This window comes from Nothoprocta perdicaria, unplaced genomic scaffold (assembly GCF_003342845.1).
Source record: "Nothoprocta perdicaria isolate Ctin4 unplaced genomic scaffold, notPer1 scaffold_62, whole genome shotgun sequence".
Classification (NCBI taxonomy): Eukaryota; Metazoa; Chordata; class Aves; order Tinamiformes; family Tinamidae; genus Nothoprocta; species Nothoprocta perdicaria.
This window is the reverse complement of record NW_020455888.1, coordinates 434136-457262: the sequence shown is the minus strand read 5'-3', so window position 1 is coordinate 457262 and position 23127 is coordinate 434136. Positions and strand designations below refer to the sequence as shown.

At 41.1% G+C, this 23127-nt stretch overlaps 2 protein-coding genes across 4 annotated transcripts in view; both read left to right on the top strand.

The window, feature by feature from the left end:
- Window positions 1-13221, top strand: part of SPATA13 (spermatogenesis associated 13) — a 45525-nt gene extending 32304 nt beyond the window's left edge. For all 3 annotated transcript variants that reach the window (XM_026049857.1, XM_026049858.1, XM_026049859.1), the window contains 5 exons: window positions 41-273; window positions 3175-3304; window positions 3846-4218; window positions 7418-7492; window positions 9170-13221. In XM_026049857.1, the coding sequence (XP_025905642.1) occupies window positions 41-273; window positions 3175-3304; window positions 3846-4218; window positions 7418-7492; window positions 9170-9351 (993 nt within the window). In that variant the 3' untranslated portion in view covers window positions 9352-13221. The remainder of the gene's footprint in view (window positions 1-40; window positions 274-3174; window positions 3305-3845; window positions 4219-7417; window positions 7493-9169) is intronic.
- Window positions 13222-19266: 6045 nt separating this feature from the next.
- On the top strand, window positions 19267-21797 carry LOC112956307 (complement C1q and tumor necrosis factor-related protein 9A-like). Its single transcript, XM_026049808.1, has 3 exons — window positions 19267-19481; window positions 20098-20160; window positions 21004-21797. The coding sequence occupies exons 1-3, from the start codon at window positions 19316-19318 to the stop codon at window positions 21795-21797; spliced, it is 1023 nt and encodes a 340-aa protein (XP_025905593.1). The 5' UTR covers window positions 19267-19315.
- Window positions 21798-23127: the final 1330 nt, after the last annotated feature.

Sequence of the window (23127 nt, the reverse complement as noted above, 5' to 3'; positions counted from 1 at the left end):
GCAAATTAGGTAAAACTGTGACTTTTTTTCTTTTTTGTAGCAAGAAGGCTTTGCTATTTATTCAGAGTATTGCAACAATCATCCCAGTGCCTGCATTGAGCTCTCCAAGCTAATGAAACAAGGCAAATACCGTCACTTCTTTGAGGCCTGTCGCTTGCTGCAGCAGATGATTGACATTGCCATTGATGGCTTCCTTCTCACGCCTGTCCAGAAGATCTGCAAATACCCTCTGCAGCTTGCCGAGCTGCTCAAGTACACCACGCCGGAGCACAGGTGAGAGGATTCAAAACATCCATCCTGAACTGTAATAACACCTCATTACCTGACATTTCAGACAGAAATAGGCAACCCAGARCCACACGGAGTCTTTTCAGATGGGGAACAAAACTCAACCTCACTCCTATAGAGCAAATCTGCCTCTTGGAACCATCAAAGTAATAACAAAAATAATATCTGAAGTGTAGCACAGGGGAACTGGCAAGGTGCCAGAGACTGAGGAATAAACAGAAGGGTGGTGGGGTGGGGGGAAAGGAAGGATTGAAGAAGGGMATATACAGAAGAAAGGGAGAGGCTGCATGATCTTGCGGACACAAGAAAAGGTGAAGAGGGTCTTAGAGCCAAAACACAATCTGAGTGAGTTTGTAACTTATGTTTTGAAATTTGAAAGCAATAAAAACTGCAGGAGAAAGAAAAATGTTGCAGGAAGCCCACTTAAAAGATATAGTTCGAAACATGGGAACACAGGGAGAATGAAGAGGGGAGATAACTAAGAGAGCTCAATAAAAGGAGAGAGAAAGTAACTTAAAATAAATTTCGTAATAAAACATTAGCAAACTGTTCAGATATCAGGGTATTTATATCTACTTCTAATGAAAAATGCCTCTAACAATAGAGACATCATCCGGCAAAACTCCCAGTGACTTCATGAGAAATACTCACCCCCACTTGCCAAAATACAGAATAGTTGGGGATCGTCTGACCTTGACTCTGGTTGTGATCCATATAGACAGGCATCCATATACTGGATTGTTTGGAGATCTCTTCCCCTTCCGTTCCACTCTATCATTTCTTGAGGATCAGCACAAAAATTTGCCATGAGAATCCTTGTTATCTTCTCCTTGCAGACCTCTTTCATTTGTCTACTTCATATAAAGATCCCAGCTCCTCAGAATTGTTCATCCCACTAGGACAAAGCACAACGTTCCCTTTTATCTCTAAGTTGAGTCTTTATCACTGATTGTAAATTATGAAAGTGCTTCTCAGTAAAGACAAATTATTGATTTAAAAAATCTTCCTTTTAACTGATTAGTACACTGACTTCTGTTTATGAAATTAATCTATATAGCACATATACTGTTTTCAGGTATTAAAAATCAGGTAAGCATTACCATAGGCCAGAAAACAGCATAGACCAGGAAAACATTATTCTGAGTGTGTGTGAGACATTATTACCATAACATCTAAAATGCAGAATTTGATTTGGACAGGACTTTTTGCTAATTTAAGAAACTAATGACTTCCACTCCATGTAATTGTAAAAACAACCCAGAACCATCTGAACCGGAGCTGAAATTCAAGTGACCGGTTTTATTATGAAAATATGTTTTTGTTTTGTGTCTGATAGAAAGCTGGAAGATAAAGGGAAACTTCTTTTGCTCCAAAATACTTTTTTACAACAAAGCCCAGATTTTCAGCTGGGATAAAAATGAAATGCTCCACTGAACTTACAGCTTCTTAGCCTTTCGAATATACCCGTGGGCTAATTCACCCTTTGAATAAATTAAGATTTTATCTTTGAGTGGTCACCTTTTACCTTGCACAACTGCAAGGAAAACGTTCCACTGTGACCCCAACCATGTTCAAGGTGCAGAGACCACCTGGAGCAAAGTTTCAAAGTTTCATGGTCCAAAGTCTGCACTTTTTTAATCCTGAGAAAGCTCCCCTTGGTAACAGTGGGGATTTTTTGCTAGGGGCTGTGGTTGAGGTGGCATGAAATAGTGGTGGTCAAGAGCATAATGCTTCCCATCAGCTGTGCAGCTGGCAAGGTCCAGCAGCAAGTACTAACATCAGTGGTTGTTACTCACTGATTTAGGAAGATTATTCAGCAAGCTGCGAAGACTGTAGGTAGAGGGACAGCACGGTGTGACCATCTTCTCCCTCTTGTGCTTGTTTCTCTCTTTGGTGGCACTATGCGTGGAGATACCTTCAAAAACAGGCATGTTCTCAGTGCACGTGGCTGCCCACAAGCACACATGCCCACGCTCGCACAGAGCCTTGGTGGAGCTCCAGGCAGCTTGTTTTGGAGCTTTAGAGTGGATATCTTGTGTTTTCATACAGTGATTAAAGACTCAACGTGCACTGCCCRCCGTGAAGGCCATGGGTCATGCAACAAGTGAGGGCTTAGGCTCRCACCAGTAAAGAAGGAACTGAGATAAGGAAGGGCAAGAGTGACCATGTTAGTATCACGCGGTCGCTCCGTGGGACATCTCCCTGACATCAGGAGGATCCTCTTATTGTTAATCTCACTTTTTGTATCAAGTAAAAAGAAAAGAGTTTCCAGAGATATAAATAAAAAGAGAGTCACACGCAGGCGAGAAGGGAAGTGCATCCATCAKCAGCAGCAGATGAAAATAGGAGCTGAGACAGGAGTAGATAAAAAGGCCAGTGAGGCTGACCCTCGCACAGGATTTATTTCTAGCTGATTCTATTTTCTCTCAGGCTCCATTCCTGATAAAGGAGGGGGCTGCTCTGCTGGGACTCTTGAGGCCAGAAATAAGTCTGTTTCCTTCCCTGTTCTCTGTTCACATTCATCAACTTGGTCTTGGGGACAGAGAAAATACAGATGTAAAACACAAATCCAGCGATGACCTTTCCAGTAAATTTCCTCTGAAATTTTCCCTGCAAACAAACTCCTTTGGTGAAATGCATGTGTCAGTGAGGTCGGTGAGAGGTTTACCACTGCTTTCTGAAGGACCAGTGTTTCCATTAATAAATCTACAAAGCGTAGCAGTATAGCAGCCCTGAATTGTGCAGACTACTGTATGTGCTTCAAGATAGCTGAGAATCAGCTCTGAGAGGAGGCATCACTGGGTACTAGAGGCAAATATTCTCTCAGTTACTTGTGTCATATCCACTGCATAAGTGATGTTTGACATGTGTCTGTCATGTTCACAGTGATTATAACGACATTAAAGCTGCTTATGAGGCCATGAAGAACGTAGCTTGCCTGATCAACGAGCGAAAGCGAAGACTGGAAAGCATAGACAAGATTGCCCGTTGGCAAGTGTCTATCGTGGACTGGGAGGTAAGTGTCACCTGTCCCCTTGGTGGGCAAAGGTCCTGTGTCCGGTACCTCCTGTCCTCTGGGGGATGTGCCTGGCTGTGCAGGGTGTTCAGAGTGCCCACATTTCAGCTGGTCATTGCTCAGTTAAAAGTCCAGTTGCCTCCTTTGCAGTGAGTGTGTTACTGATTACCTCGTCCTGTACTCGGGAAGAGCAGCTATTATATGTGCACATGCACTTGAGATAACATGGGCATGTAGAAAATGGACTTTCTTATCTTAYATCTGTAGACTCTTGTTTTGACTCCTCGCAGTTTTATCAGAACTTGAACGTGCATCACCGACTTTCTAATTAGAGTTTCATGTTGATTTATGCAGAKATAAAGAACAGAAACATGCTCACTGAGTTTGTCTGGGCGAGATTATCTCCCTAAGACACTTTCAAATCTCACCGTAATAATATAAGAAAATTGAATGAACATAAGACTAATTAGTAAAGTGAGAATGGTAAGATCCTAAAATATTATTTATGTATTATTATATAAAAATATGTATTTTTTTCTAGGGACCAGATGTGCTAGCCAGAAGCTCAGAACTGATCCATTCAGGAGAACTGACTAAAATTTCAAAGCAAGGCAAAAGCCAGCAGAGGACTTTCTTCCTTTTTGACCATCAGCTTGTGTTCTGTAAGAAGGACCTGCTGAGAAGGGACATCYTGTATTACAAAGATCGAATGGACATGGATGAGATGGAACTTGTGGACGCAGAAGATGGCAAAGACAAAGACTTCAACATTAATGTTAAGAATGCTTTTAAGATTATAAACAGAGCAACAGATGAGATTCATTTGTTCTGTGCGAAAAAACAGGAGGATAAGAAGAGATGGATGGAGGCATGTGAAAATGAGAGGAGGAGAGTTCAGGAAGACAAAGAAATGGGTGAGTGCAAAGTTTTCCTCTCAAAGGTTTCCTTTTAATATGGTCAATTTCCTAGTAAAACAAAATTTCGCTGGGAAAACACATGATAATAATAAYAACAACAACAATAATAGTAAAAGTAATAATGGAAACTATTTTTTACTTTTCTAAAGCAGTAAGGCAAGTCTGTGTGCATGTCTGTGTGCTGACAGCACAAGAACTTCTCCTTTTTATAACATTACCTTCATGAGGAAGAGAATAGCAGAATTCATTAGTAACACTCTTCAGGCTTTAGGTGGCAGCAAGTTAAAATCTTTAGTGCTCTGAACTGGATGACATAACTCAGAAATTATTARTATTTTTAAAAGCTGGCAATCTCACATTCCCTGTTTACTCAAAACATCTRTTCATAAGAAAGAAGAAGGCAGGAATAACCCTTAGGCAGCAACTACTGATTTTAGTGGCTTCCTCTTTTCTGATGCTGTTGTAAATATGACAAAAATAAGGCCTCCTCCAAATACATTGTAGTCGGCAGGCTGTTATTTTGTGTCTTGCTGGGCATTATTAGTTCCTGGCCCTGAAGTTATCCTTATGAACTGAAAGAAATATAAACATTATGATCAAGCCATCATTCAAAACTCCAAAACTAATAATACTTCCACATTATACCAATTCATGTTACAAAACCAGTCTGAAACCCTTCCCCATTGCACCAAATGCTTCAGTTAATCCCAGTGATCTTGTGTCCAGAGTAAACAGTGAAGCAGCCACACTTAAACTTTCCCCAGACTTTTTAAACCAGCGCAGGACATGCCTGTGTGACAGTAGGAGCTGGCGGGGCCCAAGCCTGGTGGCTTTTCCTGGGTGCTCGGTGCACAGCCTGTGCTCAGGGCAGTGCATGTTGGCTGCCTTCCCCCGTTAGCCTAGACAGAGCTCTAAAAAGTGGCTGCTGCAAAAGGGTGCTGGTGTTTGGAAAGCAATAAAGTGTTTTATTTCACAGGATCCAGTGGTGAGTGTCCAGCTATCTCACTTGTCATGAGAAGGCTGCTAAGAGCCTTAGCTCCAGTGGAGAATAGTGGGTCTGTTACACTGAAGGGCAGGAGACTCTGGTTGCACAAAGTACAACGTTCCTCCTTTGTCCTGTTCCTCCTCTCCCATCTCCTCAGCTCTGTGGTCCACGCCAATCTTTCAGATAATGAATATGCACTTTTTTTTGGAATGGGGCTGAGCAGAAGAAGATGAAGTGCAACCATTTGCACTTCAACAACTTCAACAACACTTCAACAACTCACCCCTTCCGAGCAGCTCTCCTGAGCTCTACAGCTCTTGCTCTACACCTTCTTCTGCCACAGCTCCTCTCTAGAGCACTGGAGAGTTGGGTGCCCTGTGCTGGGCTGCCTGCTCACGCAGCGACARCTCTGCCAGGTACAGGCAGTGCTGTGTTACCTGCCATTCCTTGCAGGTGGTTCTGCACTAGAAAGCCCCCGGCACCAGGTATGAGGAAGCTACAAAGGTGCAATAGCTACAGCCCTAAATATAACTATTTTACAGGGAGAGGGAGATCAGTAACTAGCCCTTATTTAAGGCTAGGTCACCAATTTCCATGGTGATGAGTGCAAAGATTGTGAGGGAGGTCAGCAGTGCTTTCTGTTCCTAAGGCAGTTTGTGACATAAGGGAGAAAATCACGGTATGCTGACAAAGTGTATTTCTTATAATGTCACGTATGCACATGCAGCTGTTTGTGTCCCCAAAAGCCTGTGTAAAATCTAGCTTTGTGGAAACTGCTGCTTTTCAAGTGTTACAACTGATTATTCAGATTTAGGGTTTCTCGCATCAGTATCTTCAACCAGAGGAAAGATTAATTAAGTTGTAATAGCAAATGGCTGCCATGCAAGACCCAGGGAGTGACTTGGATATCTCCCCATTACCCAGCAGACCCAGATTTCGTTTTTTTGGCACAGCTGAACATTTCTGTTAGCCAAAACCAGGGGGGAGGTGCCAGGATTCTCAACCTCAGGTTTAAATTTATCTCGCTGGTTCTGTAAGCGATCTTGCTGGAATTCACAGGAAACCTCTAACCATCAAAGAACAGCTCTTCAAAACTCAGAACTGCAAATAGCTTTTTACTTCTGTTTTCCAAGATGTTTTGGTGCAGGCCATTGTCTCCCAAACCATATCAAGTTTTTCTTAGCTTCTATGAATGTGTGTGAAAAAAGGCCATAGCTAAAAAATCACTCCAAAACCACTAATGGTAAGCCTTAGAAAATGGTCTGAACTTTGTTGATTAAATTGCTCTTTCCTTTTCTTCTTCTTTTTTTTTGGCTATGTGCTTATTCCTATGAAGAAAAAAATTGCAGAATAAAAGAAAATCAACTTTTACAACCTCYGAAATTATAGCTAAATACTGTTGTATTATATGATTTTGCTGATTTGTAATATCTTCTTGATAAGTACAGGCTAAAAAAAAAAAGTAAACAGAATTTTGATAAAGAATTTAGATAAGTGGAGGAAAATGCAAAACGGATGTCAACCATTTGTTCTTATGACTTTGCACAGCAATTTCTGGGCTGCCCTGTCTGCTGCTTCTCCCAGCACATCCCCAAATCACATGTGCTGTGCACATGAACTCTTTAAACACAGAGAGTCTAAGCAATGAAAATGTGGAAGGAAAATAGGAAGTTTCCTCTTTTGGAGCAAGATGAAGGTTGCAACAAGGTTGGGTATTTCAAACATGAAGATATCAAGAGGCTAGTTTTYTTTTGTACCAAATCTGCACTACTGCTGTGCCAGTGACTTCAGTTTGTTAATACAAGTTAGATCAGAGTAAATGAAAAGATTCTGCATTTTTTTTCCCACTACTTGGTGGCATGTAACTTCTAGAAGTGTTAATTTTCTTTTTTCTTTTTCTGTTTATCTGCATTTATCTATAAAAATAATATTTTCACTAGTTAGCTCCCCACTGATCACCATTTGTTGGAATAGGAAAACAACTTTTCCCACTAATCTGCTGGCGAATTAATGTTTCTACTGTTACCACCRTGAAAAAGTTTGAATATTTAAAATTATTTGACAAAGCAAAACATGCTTTTGAAAAGTGAAAGTACATTGCTATTAAGRTTTTCTTAAAATTGGTTAAATAATTTACTTACTAGTTTAATGTAATCAAATAATGGATACAGTATTTTTTATTCCAGTGCCCTTATTTTCTCTTTGACATAGGAATGGAAATCTCAGAAAATCAGAAGAAACAAGCCATGCAGAATGCCCGAAAATCAAGGCATGGAAAAATTAAAGGTGAGTATTTAAGAACTGTTTTACATTCTTAATGCACTCTACCCTCTCTTATATTAGGAAGCAATACAGTCTGACCATGGTTGAGTCTTTTTATCTTTTTAAAAATTTTCATTGGTTTAAATAGATCAATAGATCTATAGATTCAAATATCTCCCCTAGCCTATATTTCAATTTCAAATTCCTTCATAATCCATCCACTGAGTTGGCTTCCCAGTCTCCTTCAAGTAGGCAAGTGAATATTTTCCCTTTATCAGAGAAGAAAATTAACAGATAGGATAAGTGGTTTATTTAAGGATATAAGGAAGTGTATGCAAACTTTAAATTAGAAATTAGAGTTACTGTTTCCTTCCATTGCTCTTAGTTTGACGTTTTGCTCTTCTTTAGCGTACTGTAGAGGTCCTTCTGGGAGCCACATTGATAATAGCACACTCTAGATGACTTTGTTTTTATCCTCCTTCCAAGTTGCTTAACATGCATAGAAATGTTAAGAGAAAAAATGACTAGAGAAAAATGGGGAGAAAAAAAGCTTTTTATTCCTTTTCCGTCTTAGAAAATGTCATGATTTTGTCCTTTTCAGTTTAAATTCAATTTTGCCTGGATGTCTAGTGTATTGAGTGAATAAATTGAGAAACTTATGAGAAACTTTAGAGGAAAAAAAAAAAAAACTTGGTATTAGGTAGTCTTCTGYTTCTGTTTCAATGTTATTAAAGCATCTTTATCAGTCACTAAATGCCAAGAAAATAATAGTGCATTATGAATCTGTCTGAATTATTGAGCAGTGTCTGGAAATAGAGATGTGGAGTTTATGTTCAGAATGTGCAAAGGCCAAAGTCTGAGAACATTATGCTGGAAAAGTACTCTCCAAATTGAAGAAATGCATTTTTTATTATTAGTAATATCTTGCCCAGGCTTACCCAAGATTTGACTACAATGGCAGCATATATTTTCAGTGTTTTTCATTTGAACTAACTCAATTAACTTGTACAAACAATATTGCCAGGCTTCACGAAACAGCTACTTATCTTTTTGATAGTTCCATAATGTAATTTGCACTGGTAGAATCCTCTCTTCAAGCCAGCTTCAAGCAACAATTAAAAAAAAAAGTCTGAAAATAGAAAGGGTAACATCTGGTACTGCTTCCATTCAAGATTTTTTGCACTGATTTTACTGACAGAATCACAGAMTCACAGGCTGGTTGAGGTTGGRAGGGACCYCTAGAGATCATCCAGTGCAACCCCCTGCTCCAGCAGGGACACCCAGAGCACGGGGCACAGGGTGGCAGCCAGGCRGGTTTGGAAGATCTCCAGAGAAGGAGACTCCACAGCCTCCCTGGGCAGCCTGTGCCAGGGCTCTGGCACCCTCACAGGAAAGAAGTTCCTCCTCRCATGGAGATGGAACCGCCTGGCTTTCAACTTATAACCATTGCCTCTTGTCCTATCACTGGCCACCACTGAGAAGAGCTCAGCCCCTTGCTCCCTACATTCTCCCTTCCTGAACTTATACATGTTAATCAGATCCCCTCTCAGCCTTCTCTTCTCCAAGCTGAACAGGCCCAACTCAGTCTCTCCTCATACGAGAGACCATTGGATTTGTCCCCTGTTGTTGTGATTATTTTTCCCCCGTGTCGGTTACTTGGCCAGGTGTCTCATAGTGGCCTCTGACCTGTTCCTCCCGCAGGTGTGAGCTATAACGGGTGCCCGATGCCTCCTCCCCACCAAAGCCTGCATCCCATCCACCAGCGCCACATCACGGTGCCCACCAGCATCCCGCAGCAGCAGGTTTTTGCCCTGGCAGAGCCCAAGCGGAAGCCRTCCCTCTTCTGGCACACCTTCAACAAGCTCACCCCCTTCAAGAAGTGAGAGGCCAAGGACACCAGCACGGGGGGAGAGTTATTCCAGAGAAGACCTTGGAGATGTGGTTAAGCTTATATGAGCTCAGCGAATCCTCAGGTTTGGAGGGGAACAAATTAGGCTCCCTTGAGCCAGAAATACCACCTTTGTCTGGAAGAAGAGTGAGGTTCTTCACCACTGTTTGGAAGCGATGTTGGCGGCAACGTGAGCATTGCTGATGAAGAGCAGAGGCCCTTCTGACAGAGACAAGCTGCTGTTGATGGAAAGCAGCAGTGTTTCATCTCTATTTCCTAGTTGTCTTCAAATAATGATGGAATTATTCAGGTCGTTGTAACATTTCATTTTTCTTGATCTTATAAAATGGCCAAATTTAGGTTAGGGAGGAATTTTTCCCTAAAGGTGTATCAGCAGGGAATCTTAGGGGAGTCTTCTCCTTCCTTTTGGAGCACTGAGCAGGGACTGCTCATTCAAATCAGGTGGGGCGATCCCATACCATTGCAGTACTGTCGCAGAATTTGATGGACCTTAATCCCTCCTGTCTTTTTCTATTAAGTTGCCAAATGGCAGGAGAAAGTCCCGCAAGGCCTTATCATATTCCAGATTGGAACAGGGAAATTTTGTTCTGTCATATAGAATCATGAACAGAGTGCAGAACGGACTCTACAGATCTGTGCATTTATTGCATACCAGTTAAAACAAGAGGAGCCCACGGCATCTCGAGTTACTTTCAGTCCGAGCAATATCCAGCATGCATGGACGCCCGTCAGTATAGAGCTTTTATATCATTTTCTGTGCACTTCTTAGCCTGGGAGATGCTTCTTTATACTTCTGATATGCTTATTTCTCAGTGTAAAAAGTATTTTTTTTTTTAATGGACATAATGTGAATGTACAAAGTTAGAGGTGAGGAAGTATGAGCAGCTGCTGGCACTACAGTCTGTGTTACATAGTTCTCGCTCTGTGTCCTTCCTCCTCGTACAGCTTCCCTTAAACATGGATGAATGGTACTGCAAATCTCCACTGAGTTCCTGGAGCGGTTTCAATCTGTGCTTCTTGCACACTGTCACTTGACAAGGGGGTTTGACCAGTGGTTTCCTCACAAACAAAGAGAAATCCATACTGGAATGGACAGAGAAATCGTGTGGATCAGAAATGGATTTTTGTGTAAGACCGTCATTCTGTACTGGAAGGGGAARGACCTGTCTTGACTAAGGTCATCTCTGGCCAGCGTCTGCAATACCTAATTTGCCRTAATTTGCCTATAACATGAAGTTGATTTGGGAGAATAACTGTTAAAAAGCCACCAGGAGGAAAGAGGATCTTGATTKACGCAACACTGATCATTTCTGATTGATAATTCTCATTAAAGATGGCAAGACTCATGTCAATATGGAAGGAAAGAAGGACTCCATATTTCAAAACTGATTTGTTATTAATGTCTTTCAAATGTTTTATCATATGCTGCTGATTAGGGGCATTATCTGATGATAACGATAGACCCAAGAGTATTCTTTGACAATGGACACAATCAGCTTTGTCATGAATATGTAATATATGAAGAACAAAAAGGGGCTACAGGCCAAGCATCTTACTAACAATGTTGAAAAACAAAACAAAAAGCCTTATTTTAAACATGTATTTGTTTCTACTACTGTTGTTACCTCTGCATTTTTATTTATCATCAGTGTTGTGGACCCATTAATCTGATGATTTTGTGGTTTGATAGCTCAGTGGCAACTCCTGCAAAGTTGGGTTTGTAGTTTTAATGACACCTGACGATGTACATTTCAAATGCCTTGTGTATATAGCTAGCTCAGCAACGATGCGAGGTCTGGTGATGCTCAGTTGCGTTGCTCACTGTGAACTCATTGGCGTGTGCTTCTCTGTCGTGGTGGAAGATGACCTGGAACAGTTAAGAACTGCAACATACATTTACATTTCCACTAACTCAGTTCAAAGAAAGTACGCAGGAAAGTGAAACGGCTGGCTGGGTTGTGTGCTCCTTTTGATGTTTAAAACAAGCCATCTTGCTTCAGAATTTTTGAAAGATAATTCTCAATGTTCAATTAAACACCATGAATGGACTTCCAAATGAAGGCAGGGATGCGCATTCTTCCTCTTAGATRAGCAACCCTTTTTATAAGTGTTTCTTACATACCCATTTTTCTGGGTACTTGCCATGTTCAGGCCTGTAAACCAAAGCGGTGCACATACCATGGAAGTGGGGAATTTCTCATCGTCACATTTTTGAAAGATTTGTTCCAGATCTTTTTAAAAGGTCTGACGTTGTGGTGCCCACCCAGCAGCTTTCCCAGCTGGTCACGTTTCCCTGCCCCACTCAGTGAGCCTGAAGACACGATGAGACCCACACTTGTCTTTGATAAAACCTTCTCCATTTCAGGGCTGGGTCCTGTGGGATTCTTGGAGAAAACACAGATTTTGGGATGCATCTGCTAACACGTCAGTGCCCACAAAGGCTCTTTCCATATAGTAGTCCCGGTGCCTTAGCCCTAAAAATGAGCATAAATGTTTGCATGTGGTTTTGGATGGATTTGGTTTCTTCTGAAGAGAGCTTAATTTCAGAGAGATGAAAAGCAAGTGTTTCATTGTGCAGATTACTCAGGAAAGTTTTACATACAATATCCTAYATGTAGATGTGGTTGTTTATAATACCACAGTGTCTTTATTTGCAATCTGATTTTGCAACAGGTTAAGAAGAGACCAATACAATGTGCATTTTCAGTGAATGTGCTGGCTATGTAGGGAAGACTGAGAAAATAAACCAACAGGACACATTTAGACAACACCATAAACTTTTGAACAAATTCTAGCTAAATGAAAATACTCAATTCCATTAACCAAAAATTAAAGAAAATACTGGGAGCTTCAACTTAATTTTAAAGTCTGTGGACAAAACAGCTGCAAATAAAACATAAAGATTTGTGTTAAGCAACTGCTCTCTTGACCAAAACTCGAAAGTCTTCATCCTACTTCTGATGACAAAATTTGCATATCAACAGAAAAGTGTTAATGCTCACAGCCMTCCTTTTCCTCTTATTCTCACAAGCTTTAAGTTGCTATTAACTGTCAACTGATGTAGGCAACTCCTAAGCACAGCTGTGCCTCATGTAGATACCGCACAGCCAGAGCCTTCCTGAGGGCCTGCTGAGTAGATAACCTCAGACTTCAAGCATGGGATGCAGTAAAACAGAGTTGGCCTCAAATGTGTTCCTACTGGGTTAGGATACTGCCAAACCATAATTGCATCGAACTCAGAGCATTTGATGTACGAAATAATAAGATTGTTTTACAAGTGGCTCTTGCCATGCTAAATTTCACATTGAGTTTTAGTGGTCAGGAGTTCAAAGAGAGACTACTCGAATGTTCCACATTTTAGTTGTCCTTTCAAAAGAACCATTACAGAGTTTTGGAGCCAAAGGTCTTTAGCCATAACTAGTACAATACCTTTCTTTGACTGCCTTTCTCCTTTTTTTTTTGTTTTTCTTAAACTTGTGGCATTTGTATGTAGGAGATGCCTCCTGAATGTGCTCTAATTTAAAACTATTTGCTGTAAATACTAGGGACGACCTGCATGTATATTTTATTTGGACTAGTGTTTTGTAACATTTTATCTYGCGTGCGTTGCTTTGTGCATCTACCATCTGTGAGCTGTTACACACGTCGTGAATCGAGTGCTACGGCTACGGAGCAGATGAATTGGCTGTTGACAGCTGATGTACCTGTACAGGACTGCAGTAACCTGACGTGCATTTGTTCTGAATTGCATTACAAGGTTTATTTACTYGTGGAGCATCGTTTGTCAAATGAATCTATTTTCTGGACATACGTTCAAACTTACCTTCCCATTACTTTTACTGTACATGCTTTAATTAAATAATATACAAAGCTGGAGTTCTTCAGCTGTGTTTTGTAAAATTTTATTGTGCAGTTTAAATTTTTTTTATTAATGTCCACAAAACCTCTTCTGTGAGGCAAAAGTATATCTAATGACATATTTATTATTTTGAAGCAAAAAAACCCTTTTTTGCTTTTTTTTTTTTTTTTTAATTCAATAACAGCTTCCCAGCACTCACTCATTTTAACAAACCACTTAACCTGATTCAGGGGTTGAACTCTTCATCCATCATTCAGGCAAAAATCACCCTTGTTAGTGTCCCAGGCACATCTGTCATCATTGTGCTTGTCTCCTTCCTGGCAGGCAGTTCCTCCAGGACCCCTAGCGAAGAAATGTACATGCAATTTCTTGTATTAATAAAAATATTGCTAACCTGCGGATGGTGATTTAAGTTCTGTGTTTTAAGTAAGGAGGTTTGAATTTTATTTTCTTTGGAACAAAATCAAAAGTTTTTAAGAGCATTTATCCAAATGATTGGAGAGTCAAGTCACTGCTTCTAAGCTGAATTGAGAATGTTCAGGTAAGATTGAAGTAAGTTTGACTGAGAAAAAAAGAAAAAAAAAAGATGCTGTTCAAATGCTGTTCAAAAGTTCAAATGCTGGCAGGCTAGGTGGGCTTGCACAWTCTTTATTTCCAGTTTTGGAAATAAAAGGTGAGAATTTCCCAGGCCTCCCAAGTGCAATGGCTGGAGCAAGGTTTAAGCGCTCGGATATCACAGGTGCCCTGTGAACACTTAGGCAGATCAGATGACTGAAAGAAATTTAGAGAACATTGGAGTAGGTTGGTGTAATCAGTGCATTTTCTAAGGAGGCTGAAATTCATCTAGCCATGGTGAGCTTGTTTATCCCATATTCTGAAATTCAGGCTCAATCCTGCAGACTGTTCAATATTGTCWAATTCTTGTTATTGTCAAAAAAGGAGATTTGGGAATCCTTCTCTGGAGATCTTCCAAAGCCGCCTGGCTGCCACCCTGTGCCCCGTGCTCTGGGTGTCCCTGCTGGAGCAGGGGGTTGSACTGGGTGATCCCTAGAGGTCCCTTCCAACCTCAGCCATTCTAGGATTCTGTGACTCGGTGTTCCTGGAAGAGCAGCAGGTAACAGATCTGCTGTAAGCTCAAGCAGGTGGGGCTTTTCATTCATGCACAGACACACACAGCACTGGTTGGGTTGAGTTTTATTTTTCAGCCTGTATGATTGTCTGCAGTGCGTAACGTAGACAAGGATTCAGCCCTTTTTTATGTCACAATATCAAAATTAAATCAGAAATTTGAAATTAAAAATTAGAAATAGAAAACAGCATAGTATGTTATCTGTAAGGAAAACAAGTATTGAGTGCATTTCTGATTATTTTTCTAAATTTAGTTATTCTCTCCTGACCAGCTAAGGAATCTCTAGTGAGAATGGTAAGAACATGTCAGAACTGTGCCAACTGGCAGCACAACAAATTTTAAATCCTAGATCAGTGCAAAGTTTAGTTTAGTGCAGCCAGGACTGATTTCCGCTTCATTGGGTTGAAACTCAGGATATTCTCACATATTTAGGCTCTGTTTTTAAAAAATAAGTGTGTGCTCTTGTGTGTGCATATACATACTTACATAGAAATACATATGCATATATACTATTTATTTCAACATGGCACCCCCAGATATGACTCTGTTGGCACTTCAGTGATAACTTGATGCACACTGACTCACCCTCCCTGTGTTTATGCTACCTCTTATATTTCAATTGTGCATCTTGGCATGGGAGGCCTAGGCAATGTTTTTCCAGAGTCACTCTATAATGTTTTAGGCACATTCAGAGAGGAGATACTTACCCATAAAGGACTGAAGAAATGTCTAGAAGCTGCTCTGCTAGCAGTGTTGGGCACATCTTCTCTGCCTCTTTGTCTTTGCTGCCCTTTCAGCTCCTCACAAAGGTGATCAGCACAGCTGTCAACGTAAGCAAAAAAAAAAAAAATCTGCACTTCCATTTAGATGCAGTGGTTTGCGAACAAATGATGACCTGCTCCTGTGCAGTTATTTCCAAGGTATTCCTCTGTGATGACACCAGTGTTGGTCTTCAAGGCTATTCCCACAACACAGTTTTCTTGGTTCCCTGCTAAAAAATCATCATACTGGCCTAACTTGAGACAAAAGAGTCCATCAAGATAGATGTTATGAATGATTTATATCATCCTTGCCTCTGTGGGATGGATTATGGTTGTTTTCAAATTCACAGCCTCTTGGGGGCTTTTCTGGATGCCTCATTGAGACCAGAGCACTAAGCTGCCAGGAATGGGACATTTTAATGACTCCAAATYTCCAGGTGTGAGTGCAGACAAAGGATTAACAACCACAGAACATTTCAGATGGTCCCTATCTAGTAGATAAAGAGAAAAGGAGTGTTGGTCATTGCCTCCCCAATCTTCTTATTAGCACAGTAACAAGGCTAATTTGGCTAGAGAAGGTTTTTTCAAGGAAAGCAGCTCATGGCTTCRCATTGTGCTTTTCTTCCTCGGTGCACAGTGTATCTAATATCCCAGGTACAATCCAGGACACCATAGAGCTTGCAATGTTTTTTATTACCACAGGGTGGCAGTGAAGACCTTGGTGAAACCACTCCCTGCTCAATCCTGATCTAATTGTTCTTAATGGTTTTATACTACTGAAAAATAYGTTGCCTGTTACACAGATCATACTTGTCCTGTCCCTGCAGTGTGTGGATCTCCTTGGACACGGCACTTTCAGGAACTTCCACTGGCCAGGTGAATTAAGGCCACTTCTTGTAACACATTAACTCCTGTTTTATCCGCCTGCTTTGACCGTCACTGTTCATGATCAGCACTGAGGGAGCTGCTTTCCCTGAGAGACCAGCAATTGCAGTAATTTGAAGAAGATACAATTAAGAATCATGGCTTCCTTGTAATTAGCCATCAATAATATATTTAGTAGCATTATAGCTTCAACTGCTGCATGAGTGGCTAGGCGAGTATCCCACGAATTAATCATTAAAAGCTCCTTGACACTCAGTTCTCTTACTTCAACTCAATGTTGTTATTTCTTTTTTGTAGTCTAATATTTCCAATGATTTTTTTTTATTTTAGTGTTTTTAATTTCTTTAGCCTCTTTGTCAGGCCTCCCCCAGCTTCCACTGTAAATTGCTTTTTAACTTCTTTTGATTTTTTGAAGCGCAATATTGGCATGATAATTCTTTCTGTCCTACAGCCCTATAATTCAAAAGCTAACATTTGTGCAATGTATGTATAAAAGTAAACAAGCAACTCAAAGCCTTGCTAATCCACTTGAACAGTTTTCTTCCACCTAACAGTGGTAAAATCCAAAGTGCAGAGCGCTTCAGCAAAGTACTTCAATAAATAGAAAGATGCTTGCTTAAACCTCTATTTTAATTATTGAACAGCTCTAAAAAACAAATCACTGACCTTTGAGAATTTAGTGGCCAAACAAGTGCGTGTCCTGACAGAGCAGCTGGTGCCAGCATTCCTTTTACATGAAGGTTTTCCACCCTGGAGAAAGATGGCAAAGAACAGCACAAGTACAAAGTAAATGAGGTAAGGTCAAATATCCTATATATGATGATGATGATGATGATGATGATGTCCTCTTGTGGTAAGGAATGCAGGAAGGAGGACCAAATGTCTATTCCTTAGGCAAGAAGAACTCCCTTAGATGACTGGGAATGGATTTTTCTGACAGGAAATGGGATCACACTTTTCCATAGGGCACATCACACCTTAACTGCTTTCTACAAAGCACTTTTCCTTCCTTTTGCACCCCTCTAGAGTCTTTTGACTAAGGCAGCAAATATTTACATAGCACAGAAGTAGCAAGAAATTGTTTGACCTATTTGCAGCTTCCTTCATTGCAAATTAGCATTAACAAAAAGGGATTTCACTGATGCATGATCAAGTATCTCTTTGTAGACCACTAGCAAAGTCTCCATAAATAACGTTTCCAATAATTGTTGTAAAATAGGGAATGCTTTTGGAAACAGAATGGAACGTTAAGGAAAGTGTCCCAAAGTTGACAGCTTTTTGTATTAATCAAATTTATTGTATAAATCAAAAAGAATATGGTATTCCTAACAGAGTTATTTTTATTGAGAACATATGAAGGTATCTCTCTTTTTACATGGTATCCTGTTTCTTTATTCTGTAAACCTGAGAAATGATAGTGGAGACTAAAGACATAATTTGCTTAGTCAGTACTCATTATTATTTCRAAAGAGGCATTCATCTTAATATTTATTTCTCATTAATGAAAGAACTGATTGAAGCCAATTACGTGAAATTTACTCATTCTGATCATGACTTGTGTAAGTACTTAATCTACATCACCTGAGCTGCTGCACATTTTGAGATGTTTATGCATACTAATTCCAAATAAAATAGACATTCATTTTGTCCCTATTTAATTCTTGTCCTTGAATCTAATCTCTTCCCATTAATTGTTCTTATACTCACATTAAGTTTCATAGAAGTGCCCAGAAGAAAGTATTAATGTACTTCGGTGGGCCTCTATTAAAGGCTATTAAATATAAGAGCATATCTAATGAAAGAATAAATTTAAGCTGGCTTTATGCAGTTACACAGGAGCCAGGCTAAAGATCTGTTTTTACCACAACGTTCCATTTCTTGATCCCTCACATCTTTGCCCTCATCTCACTCTTCTTGGGCTCTGACCCTCTTTGAGGACATGCAACTTATTAACCCAGAAGAAGACTATCTTGGCCAATAAATAAATAAATAAATAAATAAATAAATAAATAAATGGAGCATGACTTCTTTTGTGCTGAATTAGTGAGTGGACTCACCTTAGCTCACCTCCTGTAGGCACCAGAGCCAGCTCCTGAGAGAGCAGCAGCGCAGTGCAGCCACGAGCTGGGACAAACATGCATGGTGCAGTTAGCATTAAGACCTCAGCTTCTTCATGGTTATGAGYTGTTGGGCTGCTTCAATTATGTGCTATTATTTTATTCTTAAAGAGTTGCCAATGCCTGTTTCTGAAAAGAGGCACTGGCCATGAAGTAGCTTCTCTTTGAGTGCAGGTTTTACTGGAGGAGTCCACAAAGAGATTCCTGAGGAAGGAGAATGTCTGAACACAAGCTAAAGTGCAACACAGAGAGACAGGACATGTACAGAAACCTTGTGCATGAGTAGAACATCACCGATCCAGCCTGAGCCACCYCAAAGAGGTGAACTTTTAACTGTACATATAGATTTAGAACAGCAATAACTTTGTTGGTAGCACACACTGGTATAGACTTGCCRAGATAGAGTTTTCGGGATATTGGTCAGTGTAAATCAGATCCTTAAAAGTTCTTCGCCAGATAGCTGGTTAAATCCCTTGCTTTAATTGCTGAAAACAAAACTGATGATCAATTTTGTTCAAGTTGCCATTCTCCTCTGCTCTTTATGTTTGGGGTAGGTTCAGCAAAATTGTGAAATCTGGACTTCATCAATCCACTTCTGGTTTAGATAGCAGAGAGTAAAACTCTATGGAATGTGCCCAGCTTTGCTGATTAGATCCTGTGGATATCAAGGGTCATTCTAATCCTCCCCAAAGCTTTTAAGATTTCTAGCTACTTACCATCTGCCTATGTACAAATTCTATTTCTTTGCAGTTACTTTCACAAGTCACACTGCAAAAGAAAATATGAAACAGAATCTGATGCTCCCAATCATAGGGAATTAAGAAATGTTTTAAATGTAAAGTTTTACATCTAAATTTAAATGTAACATGTCTTAAATGTAAAGTGTTTTAAATGTAAAGTGTAAAATTGAGTTAAAATCTCAAAGAGTATGATGAACCTGTGACTGATAGTCCTATTAAAATAATATTTGAAATAGCACTCAGCAGTCTCCAAGATTGTATCTAACCCTATTAACAGACCTGTAACAAGGGAAAAAAAGGGAGGATGACAATCCATTTCCTTCCCCCTCCTCTGCATCCCCCTCCTGAATTCACAAGCCCACAAGCTAAATATAGGAAGASAGATAGAGGCAGATCTACTTTTCCTTTCTTAAATCTTTCAGCCAAAATCACACAATTATCTRAAGAATGAAAAGCTGGATTATACTGCTGGCTATTGTAGTCAGCACGGAAGAAACACAGAAGCAGGACATCTGTACCCAAGGGTATCCTGGCATCCCTGGCAATCCTGGCCACAATGGCATACCTGGACGTGATGGACGAGACGGCTCAAAAGGCGACAAGGGGGATACAGGTACTGTGTCAGCAGAAGCAATCTGATGTGTGAAATTGGGTGCCTTTAACTGCCAAAGCTTCCTGTAGTCACAGCTCGTTAACAGGATTATTCTGCCCAGCCTTCAGAGCACAATTCACACAATCTTCTATTGCCTTGTTTGAAGGAGGAAATGTAAAACAAGACTTAAGAGAGCAAGACAGCGAATACTATTGAGAGGTCAAGTGCAGGGGGCAAGAACAACTTAAGAAAGAATTTATCTTCTATTTTTGGAATATTTTCAGATCTATCTGAAAATTTTCAAGTCTTTAAAGTTGCTATTACATTTGCAAGACAACAATGATGTTTCAGTAAAGAACTTCAGCAACGAACTTCACATATAAGGAACGAGGGAAGGGAAGGGAAGGGAAGGGAAGGGAAGGGGATTCCTCTGTCTCCAAAAGCCCTGGCCCCAATCCTCTTTCCATGCTCTCTATCTCCCTGTAAGATAAAGGTTTCTGCAATGGCATCCAGTAAGACTCTTCTTTACATCACTGTTAACCAAGGCTTGCAGATGAAGGATCACAGCAAAAATTAAACCCCAGTTTTGTGGCAATGTAATCGTTTAATGAGGATCTACTTTTCTCTTTTTTACTAGGTGAAGCGGGACTTCCTGGCTCTCCAGGGAAAGATGGTGCAAATGGAGAGAAAGGAGAACAAGGTCAGAGAAAAAGTTTGAATTTATTAGTTTGGCTTCAAATAGGGTCTCAGTGAAGAATCTCACCTGTCATGCACTCAGTTTCTTGCTGCTGTTCAGTAACTTCAAGAAGGTCAGGAGTAAGGTAAATAGAGTAATACAAATTTCTAYCACCTTAAACTAGGAGCTTTATGCAAGAATTATCAGCTGCTTTTGCTGAATTATAACAACAGAGTACACGAACATTATAGTACCTTCTGACATTCAAGTCTTGCCCTTCCCATCACAACACCTTCACCTGGGAATATTCACAGTTATCAATGGCTTTTCAAGGGTTCTGGGCTCAGGTGCAAGTGTGAGTGAAGCATAAATGGAGCATGTGGAAGAAAAAACAAGGAAAATAAAATGTTAGCTGCACTTCGGTAGCATGTAGGTAACTCAGGCAAAGCCCCACTGTGTAGAAACTGCATGGAAACAAGTGCTGGGTGTCACCTTGCTGGGTAGATGCCTTCCCCTTCCATCCATAAGCTGTGAACCATCCCCTTCAGACACCAAAGGCTGTGGGAAGGCTGAAAGCAGCGTCTGGATACACGACGGCTGCGCTTCACATAATCTGAGCTTTCAGGGTTATTATCAGCCTGCAGAACAAGTGGGGAGCCACCCATTCCTGTCTCTTGCAGTTGCTTTTTAAGTCAATAACAGGCTTGTTAGACACTATGTTTATGCTACACTTCTAGCTATGAGAAACTGTATGCAGTGATGACACACTTACACATATATATTTTTGTGCCAAAATGCATGTTTTGCTTCACTAACCCAGTGGAAGATCCCAAGAAAGTCTTTTTTTTTTTTTCTTTTTTAATTTAGGAGCCAATGGGACTGTTGAGGAAAAAGGGAACAAAGGAGATAAAGGAGAAAGAGGACGACCTGGGAAACTTGGACCAAAAGGAGTTATAGGATCAGTGGGTTACAAAGGTCAGAAGGGAGAGCTGGGACTGCAGGGGCAAAAGGGATTAAAAGGAGACATTGGGCCCATAGGTCCAAAAGGGACCAAGGGGGAGATTGGCCATCCTGGAAGAATCGGCTTGCCAGGGCCTATTGGCCCAACTGGTTATCCAGGTCCTAAAGGCAGCACTGGTGACTTGGGGCCACAGGGTAACCCAGGAATTCARGGGGAAAGAGGCTTGAAAGGGGACAGAGGAGATAAAGGGAACGTCGGTGCCACTGCAGTCCTGCCAAGAAGTGCTTTCAGTGTGGGCCTCACAGTCTCCACCAAATTTCCCCCTTCCAACCGCCCCATCAAGTTTGACAAGGTGCTGTACAACGGCCTGAACGACTACAGCCCCGCGACCGGCAAGTTCACCTGCAAGCACGCCGGCGTTTACTACTTCACCTACCACATCACCGTCTACTCGAGGAACGTCCGAGTGGCGCTGGTGAAGAAYGGCATCAAGCTGCTGCACACCGTGGACAGATACCAGGGCGCTGAGGACCAGGCCTCCGGGGCGGCCATCCTGGAACTCCAGAGCGGAGATGAGGTCTGGCTGCAGGCTCATCCCGGAGAAACCTTCAACGGGCTCTTTGCCGACGCGGATGACGACACAACCTTTACTGGGTTCCTGCTCTTTAGTAGCTCCAACGTGCCGGAGTCACCCCAATGACCACCCTGTGGTGGAGTGACCACCAGGAGCATAAACCATGTCCTGTCATTCCTTCACCTCTTCTTTGGTCCCTATCGAGTTTTGGATGCTATAAGCAACAGAGGTGCTGCACTATAAGCAACACTGCTTTACTCCTTTAAAATCCTCCCCAGTCTTGAACTTCTAAATAGTAATTCCTGTTGGCATTTTGAGTGGTTTTTCCTACGGAAACAAGACCTGTTCAAGAACGCTTTATATCTCTGTCCCTCATTTCTCCCTTATAGAGTTCTAACCTCCTCGCCAATTCCAACTGAGTTCAMTAGACAAGAGAAAACATACAGGGCACAGCACCAAAGGCTGAAATGCAGAGCAAGGAGCGCTCTCCTTTTGTCCAAGGTTGGCAGCAGGTAGAGATTTCCCTAGAAGTTTAGCAAAACACTGCAGTTAACTACAGTATGTGTCACAAAACATATGATTATTTATTAAACTGCTCTAATCTGTGGTTGTCAAATTTCTTTTTTAAAAGATCTAAAATAAATGGGCTTGTACTTTTTGTACTTTTTTTTTTTTTTTTTTTCCCCTGCAGTTGTAGAACAATCAATTTTAATGAGCAGCTTCTGCATAATTCAGTGCAACTCTTGTGGCCACAACACTGGGCTTGATGCATTACTGGTCTCAGCTTACTATGAGTGTACAGTGGTACACATACCAGTTCTGAAGGATCAAATTCTCTCATCGTCATCAAAATATTACATTAACTTATGGACGTGGTTCTTCTTTAGATTTTTGCCTTTCATTAGATTTCATGCAAGATTTCACAGATTAGATTTCACAAACAATTCTGCTTTCTTATGTCCTTGTCTAGGACAATATTTACTCTTTATTCAACTTCTAAGCATGAAATTGGATTCAGGGATTCAGGTTTACATCTGAGAGTTTTTCTTTTTTTTTAGAATGCCAGTATTTCACGTTTTCAAACTGCTGAATTTCTGCACCTTTGTAATTCCTGCAGCTGGAATTAAAGAAAAACCTTGTTCCAAGACCTGTGATAAAGTTCCAAGTTCTGGCAATTACAAGCTGCCATTAGTCTATAGATTATATAGTAGTTTTAGTGCAGCTGCCCTGAATTTTTAAACTTAGATTTTAAATACGGGCTCTGTTTAGCTGGAGGTCTGACACGGAGCAGAACGAGGTGGCAGCAGGAAAACGTGCGGGAGGGTCGCGGCGGGGACGGCGGCTCCGCCCCCGCGCCGGCACCCGCGGCCCTCCCCGGAACTGCGCTGGGAGGCCGCGCAGCGCCGCGGCCGCCTCCGCCGCGCTCTCCTCCGCGCGCTCCGCCATGCTGGCCGGC